The sequence below is a fragment of the Vicia villosa genome, linkage group LG7 (genome assembly GCF_029867415.1).
Source record: "Vicia villosa cultivar HV-30 ecotype Madison, WI linkage group LG7, Vvil1.0, whole genome shotgun sequence".
In the NCBI taxonomy this organism is placed as follows: domain Eukaryota; kingdom Viridiplantae; phylum Streptophyta; class Magnoliopsida; order Fabales; family Fabaceae; genus Vicia; species Vicia villosa.
In genome coordinates this window covers 74,881,984-74,890,969 of record NC_081186.1, presented here as the reverse complement: position 1 = coordinate 74,890,969, position 8,986 = coordinate 74,881,984, and the positions used below count along the sequence as shown (strand labels likewise).

Below are 8,986 nucleotides of genomic sequence, written 5' to 3'. Positions count from 1 at the left end.
TGAGAAGTAAGATTAAACCCGAGGTCGGGACGAAACAAGTAGAGACCGAAGGTGGAAAATTGGTGAATCCCGATGTGATTGTTGAACAAATAATGGATGCATGGACTCGTATTGTAAATTATTCGACAAAAAAATTATACGCCGATACCGTATTTCCATTTCAGAAAGTGTGTGAAAACTATCCGAATTTATTATAATATGTTGAAAGCACCATTCTTGATAAGATGATGGAGAAGTTTGTGTGTGCGTGAACTGATAATATCCGACCCCTTGGGAATACAACCACCAATAGAGTTGAATCGGCGCATGCTAGTTTGAAAAATTGGTTGGCTAATAGCAAGGGTGACTTATGTGGATATGTGGACACCGTAAATCTCATGATCAAAAACCAACATAATGAGATACAAACCACATTTGGTCGGAGTATTACGGTGTTGGAACATTGATTTAGGGACAACATTCTTTATTATCAATTGATCGACAATGTGTCTCGAGCCGTGTTAAACTATATTTTTCACGAGGCCACCCGAGGTGAAACTGTCGATTCCGTTAGTGTAAAGTGTGGTTGCACTATTATTAGAATGTATGGTCTTCCGTGTGCATGTGTTATTGCTAAAAAAGCGAGACTAGGTGAGCCAATAAGAATTGATGAAGTTATCCCTCATTGAAAAAGACTTAATTTTGATGATGATGGTTGCGTTGAAGGAGAAAAACTGAATATCTCTATTACTTCTGAATTGGAAGCGATACAAGAGAGGTTTTCAAAGGCCGATGACAACATGAAACTCCATATCAAAGAACAATTGCAGAAGATTGGATATCCCGAAATAACCAACATGAAACCGTGGTCTCAACCGGTTAAGACAAAGGGTGCTCTAAAGAAAAACCTACACCGAATGACAACTCGACTACACGGTCTCCTTCTTATTGTGAGCATGTCGATAAACTTTTTCCCGACTCACCGACTCCTAAATCTCAAAAATCTTAAAAAGTTAAAACAAAGGAACTCGCATAAGAAAATCGCCTCCGACACCTATTCCACTAAAACTTCCAATCATCGAAGAGGTGCCTATTTCACCGAAAATTTCATTCATCAAAGAGATGCCGGTTTTTATGCACCCTTACATCGAGCGGATCATAGATGTTGCAGGGGACTGTAATTGCGGTTACCGAGCCGTCTCGGCGTTGCTTAGTAATGGAGAGGGTAGCCATACGGTTGTTCGTCATCAACTCATCCAAGAGTTGAAGACGTATAAAGAAGCGTACACGCGGTTATATGGAGAGGAAGCTAAATTTGAAGCGGTTAATAAAGCTCTTGTGCCTTGGATGGGCGCTTACGCACCTGTGTCAAAATGGATGAAATTCCCGGAAATGGGACATCTTATTGCATGCACCTATGATATAATGTGCATTGACTTGACGCGTTATGGTTTTTCGGAAACCTTTATCCCACTCTGCACCGCACCACCTACAAATTCAAATAATCTCATCATGTGTATTGGATGGTTTTCAAAAAACTAACAGGAAAATTTCCGTAGATGTATCTACATAAGGCTCTAATTTTGAAAATTGTGGGTTTTTTCCGTATGTACACCTATGGAAGCAAAATATCTAATATCCTTCCGTGGATATACCTACGGAATATTCTGTGACACAGAATATGTGGTTCATATTCACCTAGGTCTTCAATAAATTTGGAGTTTCTAATGTTGTATTTCACACTAACACAAAAATATCTCAATTTGAGTACAACGTCCGTTTGTTTGTCGCAAGTTTCTCCTACTCCGACGGTAGAACACCCGAGCGGACGTTCAAAATTTTAGGTTGTAATTTTAAATTCTAATCATCTCCGATACATCATGGGCTGAAATGATTTGTTTTGAGAGTTAATATATATATATATATATATATATATATATATATATATATATATATATATATATATATAGAGAGAGAGAGAGAGAGAGAGAGAGAGAGAGAGAGAGAGAGAGAGAGAGAGAGAGAGAGAGAGAGAGAGAGAGAGAGAGAGAGAGAGAGAGAGAGAGAGAGAGAGAGAGAGAGAGAGAGAGAGAGAGAGAGAGAGAGCACATCAAGTGAGAGCAATTTATAATGAGAGATGAGAGGAACGAATAACAATCATTGGATTCATCAAGAGAGAAAATGTTAATGCATTAATGTGGTTATTAATTTTTCTCTCTTGATGAATCCAATGGGCTATATTCATTCCTCTCATCTCTCATTATAAATTGCTCTCACTATATATATATATATATATATATATATATATATATATATATATATATATATATATATATATATATATATATATATATATATATATATATATATATATTGACCTTTTAAGAAAAACTAAATTGGATATTAATCAATTACAAATATAATTCTGTATGACTATTAAAGCTGATAAGATTAAGGGTTAGTTATTTTTTTTAATCAGATAAAATGACAAACTTTTAAATTTAATTTTTTATTAATTTTTAATTGATATTTGAGTTTGAATTATATTCTTTATAATATTACAATTTATAAGAATAAACCTTATTATTTACTTTTTATATAAAAAATAAAAAATAGTTAATATATTCTTTATAATATATTAAAATAATTTATATAAAATGGAAATAGGAATCGAAAGTAACTAAAAGTATTTTAGGACCGAAAGACATGACCGTTTTTTAGGCTGAGTAATACTGACTATTCTACACGACCTAAAACTTGTCACAAATATATTATAGTCAATAAAAGTTGATAAAATATTTATTATAGTTAAACAGTAATCGGTGTTCATGGATAAGGGCGAACCCGCGAACTCACTTACCCAACTCAACCCAACCGTTATTTTTACTCAACCCAATCATGTACGGATACAATCCGAACCAACTCATTCAAACCCATTAGTATTTAGTTTGGATAACGGGTTTGGAGTTTTAAACCCACGAACTCGCGAACACAACCCATTGACATGTTGTTCTATTTTTATTTTATTCTATTTATAAATAATTTAGTATAAATTTTATAATGCATATATTTTTTAAATATAATTATAATTTTTATTAATTGTAAAAGTCGAAGTCTAAATCAAATTTGAGAGATCAAATTTATTTATTCGAAGAGAGATATATGTTAACTTTTAAATTATAATTTACAATATTTTTATATTTTTTTGACTTGAATCGTAAAAGAATTTTTAGATATTAAATAATAAATTTTATTCAAATTAAATATAAACTTTTATGATTTTTTTAATGTTTTTTTAAAATAAATATGTTAATTAAATTAATATTTTATTTAGAATTTAAAAATTATATTTAGTGGGTGATCCACGAAACCAATCCAATTCAACTTATTGATGAGCGGATTGGTTTGGTTCCAATTTAATATGAACCCAAATTATAAACTATTGATTAAATCAAATATTGAATTTAGTCAAATTAGATCCTACCCAACTCGCAGTCATTACCCAACTCGCAATCATCCGTACGAGTAATTAAGTATATTCTCTATGTATGTTGTGTTGTGTTACTAAAGTGCAACTAATATATACATAATATCAAAATTTTGAAACATGTTAACAATCTATAAATAAATAAAAATTGGTTTTCTAATAATATCTAATCCAATGCACATTTTTGTGAAAATATTTTATTTTAAAGTTTTCAAATGTTACTAATGGCAAACAAAAATTGATTATTAGATTGTTCTGAGTAAGATAAAGTTAGAGCTTATCAATAAAATAAAACTTCACCTTTTAACTTTTATTTAAAACTTCCGTAAAAAAAACTTTTATTCTTTAAAATAATAGATCACTATAAAAAAGTTTAACATTGTCATCCAATTGAAATATAACGCTCTGTCATATAAATTTTTTAAAATTTTCAGTCTGACTTATGCTGATTCATGATCGTCATTGGTTGACAGTGTAAAACTATTTTATACAGTCAGTATATATCCCAATTTTTTCCTTAAATATATCAATAAAATCAAATTTAAATAGTCCTCATTTTATTCTTTATTATTATAAAGTAAATTTTAATGTTTTAAAAATGTATAACATACATTCATTATTCAATAGTATTTTTTAAGAAAATATTTATAATAAAAAAAGTATAGGATACATTTGAGTTGTTTTTTTTTTTTATAAGCAATGCATTTGAGTTGTTAAATTCAATTGGTCAAAAAATAAATTTTGACCCTTTATGACATATTTTTAATCCTTAAAGAGTGTCATTGAACTCAACTCATGTGACTCGGATCCATCCCGACAAGACAACTATATCCAAAACCGAATCCATGTCGTGTCAAATTCCTACTTCCTACGCAAACCCAAAATCCCCCTCCGTCAATAACCGTTAACTTCCCAAAACTATAATCTTTCTTTGTGGTTCTCACTCTCTTAACTTCGTCAACATCTTCCTTCCCTTATGCCATTGCACACGCTTTAGCTTTCCCAAATTAGTCTTTAAATCCACACCTTTTCTTTTTCCTTGCCAGAAAAAAAAATGGGTTGCTGTTACATTCGTTTTTCATGCTGAAAATTACATAAAGTTTTGATTTTTATTTCTGGGTTTTCAAGATGTGGAGTAGATGGCGTATTGGGTTATTGAGACAAAGGGTGTGTTCTGTTACGAATGGAAATCATGGTTATGTTGGAAAGGTTCATCCTTTTGATCCTTTTTTGTTCAATTTGAAGGGTTTCAAAATGGGGTATGCTTATGGTGAGAAGAGAAAAGGGGTTACATATTTTTCAGTTGTTGTGAAGAACCAGATGAAGAGAGGTGTTTCTTCTTCATCTTCTGTTTTTTCACCTGCTGGTAAGCGCAATTCTGGTTCACCAGATGATAATGGTGAGAAGAAAGATGAGAGTATATCTTTTGGTGAGGCTAAGAAGCTTATGAGATTGGTGAATGTGGAATCTCTTAAGATGAAACTTGGTATGGGAGGGAAAGAGGTTATTGCTTATAGTGAACTTGTTGAAGCTTGTGAGAGTATGGGGGTTGCTAGGAATCATGATGAGGCTTCTCAATTTGCTAAGGTTCTTGATGAAGCTGGTGTTATTCTTCTTTTTCGCGACAAGGTTTATCTTCATCCTGATAAGGTTTGTTTTTAACTTTACTTGTTGTATCCCTTTTACTCTTTGGTTTGTGTTTTATTGTTTGGTGAATTGAGTTTGAAGTTAAGTATATTTAGATGCAAGATTGGGGCGGCTTACATCGATCAAATAACGCCGTGATATTTTATTTTTATGATCAAGTTATGTGTGTTTGATTATGCGGTAATGTAATTTGATTTTAATCGAAAGTAAGTTGAATGGAGTGTGATTTATATTCGGATAAATGAGCTGAAAAATGAATTTGAGGGTAAAAATCTATTGCAGAAGCAAAAGTTTCAAATTCTAACTTCAGTGTTATATTTAGTTCCGAAGGCTTGAATGTGACCACATCTATAGCTAAACTTCAAATTTTCGAATTTGAAAGCACTGCAGTTGGGGTTTTCACGCATTCACGCTGTCAAGGTGATATTAAGTGTTTGATCTTGATCGAACGACTTTAATTTTCCAAAAATTACCTGTTTTGAATCAGAAGCGTCCGATCTTGATTGGATGTTCAAATATGTTTGAATGCCTGAAGACTTTTTTTACTGCATTGTACCTTTCTAGTAAAAATGAATAACTAGAAGGTAAAATAATTTCTGTCATACAAGAACAACCAAATACATGTCATATTATGTTTGTACAAAGTAAAATTAATTCTTAAAATCAAACACACCCTTATTTTTGTCTTCTTGTTTGTGTTTGATTGGCTTAACTGCTGAAATTGATTTTGTGGGGCCCTTTATCACTAAGTGCCATTTATTTCCTTTTTTCATGGTCCCCTAGCCTTCTGTTAGATTATGTGGAAGCTATTGAAAGTTAAGAGCTTGGATTTTTATGGTGGTGAAAAGGATTTTTCGGGATTTGGATTCTCTGCCGTCAATCTAGGCCGTTAAAATAAATAAATGATTTTTTACTGATGTATTCTGAACCATTGGATTTTACATGAACGATTTAGATTTGCTTGAATGCGTGACTGAGTTAAAATTTGAATGCAGTGGAGTCAAGTCCAATTATCCCATTGTCAAGTTGAAATTATGTGCATGCTTCTTTGGAACTCTGCAGATAAAAATGAACATTTTGGTTTGCTCATAGAAAGTGTACCCTTCATCGCCATTTTGGTTTGTTCATGTTAACATCATAATATATATGGTCATGAGTGTTAAGTGCAACATAAACCAATAAGAGATACTAGAAATTTAGTAACTGTCTTCATGAGTACTTTTGATGTTGTTATTCATTTGATCTCGGCCACATTGTCATAAGGGCATTGCCGAGACCCTTAAAAAATTTCTGCATTTTAGAGTTCGTATGAGTAACATAGAATTGAGTTTTCACCGTGAAAGTGTGTTACTTCAGATTTGCTAATCTGTTATGTGTTGCTTGCTCAACACGTTATGTGTTTTCAGGTGGTTGATCTGGTTAGAAGAGCCGTCCCGCTAGCACTGACCGAAGAGAGCGATCCAATTAGGGAGGAGTTACAGAAGCTTCTGCAAAAGAAGGAAGAAATCGACATGTTGGCGCATAAGCAGATGCGCCGCGTCCTATGGTGTGGACTTGGTTTCGGAGTAGTCACCGTGAGTCTATTCTTCAGGCTAACATTTTGGGAGTTTTCATGGGATGTAATGGAGCCAATTACATTCTTCACAACAACTACTGGTTTAGTCATTGGCTATGCCTACTTTTTATTCACATCAAGAGACCCTACATACCAAGATTTCATGAAGAGACTCTTCATTTCAAGGCAAAGGAAGCTTTATAAGAGGTATGACTTTGATGTAGAGAGATGCAAGGAGCTTCAACACTTGTGTAAAATACCTTTAGATGCTAAATCCATTTTGAAAAAGCGAATAGGAGTCGATCTCGATCTCGATGATGCTTTACACAAGGATTAACATTTTTCTTATTGAGTTGATTTTGTTCACCCCCCTCTATTTTCACATTGGTGGGGGAGAGAAGCTTATTCTAACTTATGTTATGGCTTGTGACTTTTGAGCCACCATTTTTCTTTTCCAATTGTTGTATGTACTTTTAAATACAGAAGATGATTACATGTTGTTCCATTTGTTGATAGCATATTGTTGTTTTACATGTCACATGAGCAAGGATGAATCAAACCTTGTAAGATTTGTTCCATGATTTAGTCCTTAGTACTCTTTTCAATTTATAACAGTATATAGTAGTAAGTAACTTGATAGATTTTATAATTATTGATGGCTTAATCTGATAATAAAGAAATAATTAATTTATGATTACTAGAATACACATGCATTTTTTCCGAGTGGTATGTCAGAAATATTACATTAACCTATAGTACAAGCCTTTTAATTGTTGATTTTTGGAAAGATCAACTGATATTGTAACTTCAATATATGGGAATTTATAAATGAAAGAATTGATTATGTAAGATGTTATTGTACAATCCGGTCTATCACAAAACATTTTGCTCTTACAAATCTCATGTTTGAGGAACTTTTTACAATTTGGTAAAGTTGGACTGGATTTGAATCCAGACTCAAAAAAGTCCGCCTTGTTTTTAAGAATCCAGGGGGCAAGGCAAATGAAGTTTGATGACAATAGTGATCCTCAAGAGCATATCATCGATATCAACAAATAAATGACTATCATAGGGACAATTGACTCCCTTAAGTGCAAGTTGATGACAAAGACGTTAAACGAAACAATTATCAGATAGTATATGAGCATACTGAGATTTTCAATAACAAGTTTCTAATACCTAGCTAAGAAGATTATTCATCAATTTTCAGCCAATAAACATAGGAAGGTTTCCACTACGAGCCATTTTTATGGTCGTCGAGGTCATTTTGAGTCATTGCGAGAATACTTGGTCAGGTTTAATGAAGAAACCACCAAGGTCTCTCATCTAAACCAAGAGATATTTTTAAGGCCTTTCAGAATGGCCTCAAAGTTGAACACTTTAACGAGTCCTTGGTGTAATAGCCGACATCCTCAATAGAGGAGATCATGGCCAAAAATGAGTGTTATATCAAGGGAGGGGAAAGTAATGTCTAGAAAAGGAACAGAGACACAAAAATCAAAGTAATGGAAAATCTGAGATATCTGCACAGTTGGGGAATCAGAATGTGGTACGGTTCGGGAGAAGGTCTGCTTCAAGTCTGCCCAAAACCACTAGAGTATTTCACCCCACTGAACACAAGAAGGGAGTGAATCCTTCAAGATGTCTACCATACCAATATCATTTTGGAGCCCCACGCCCTTAAAGGACATTTCATGGGACACAATCCGGAAAAATAGTGCAAATATCACAAGATTCGGGGCCATCATACCAATGATTGTCTCCATCTAAAGCGAGAGATTCAGTAGCTGATTCCAAGAGGTTGCCTACAGAAATATGTGTAGGGAAATTCACAAGGTTCAGAAATAAGAACCCCGCCGAAAAAAGAATCTCACTGGAGAACACCCACGCCATGAAGAGGTCGAAGTATTGAGAAGGGCCATGAGAATAGTCAAACGTATCACACATTAAATACGACAGCAAGAGGCTTTCCACGAGGTAGGGATTCCAGTTTATCCAGGAAAAAATATGCTTGATAAGTGATGCACATTACTAGTGCCCTGTCCATCCAAAAAGAAACCCCCCGCCAAAAATAAGTTTTTCCAACAGAGATATACAAATTTAATATGTTCACCTTTGGTGGAATGAACAATGAACCAAAGTTCTTCTATATTAACAAGTTTTTAGAGCTCTGTAAAATCATCAATAATGACTTTTTATGGAATCAACAAACCGTGTCATGCGTTTTTTTCTTGTAATAAAGAAAATACAAAGTTGAATGAGTGTCAATCAATAAGTAAGGGAGTCAATACAAAGCTGAATGATCCAAGTAAACTAAG

The 8,986-nt window shown here is 33.4% G+C and overlaps 1 protein-coding gene across 1 annotated transcript; it reads left to right on the top strand.

Annotated features, from left to right (window-relative positions):
• Positions 1–4,261: 4,261 nt before the first annotated feature.
• Positions 4,262–7,246, top strand: LOC131617470 (calcium uniporter protein 6, mitochondrial-like). The gene is made up of 2 exons (XM_058888753.1): positions 4,262–5,116; positions 6,520–7,246. Exons 1-2 carry the CDS (start codon positions 4,595–4,597, stop codon positions 7,003–7,005), a joined length of 1,008 nt encoding a protein of 335 aa, XP_058744736.1. The 5' UTR covers positions 4,262–4,594; the 3' UTR covers positions 7,006–7,246.
• The last annotated feature ends 1,740 nt before the right edge of the window (positions 7,247–8,986 follow it).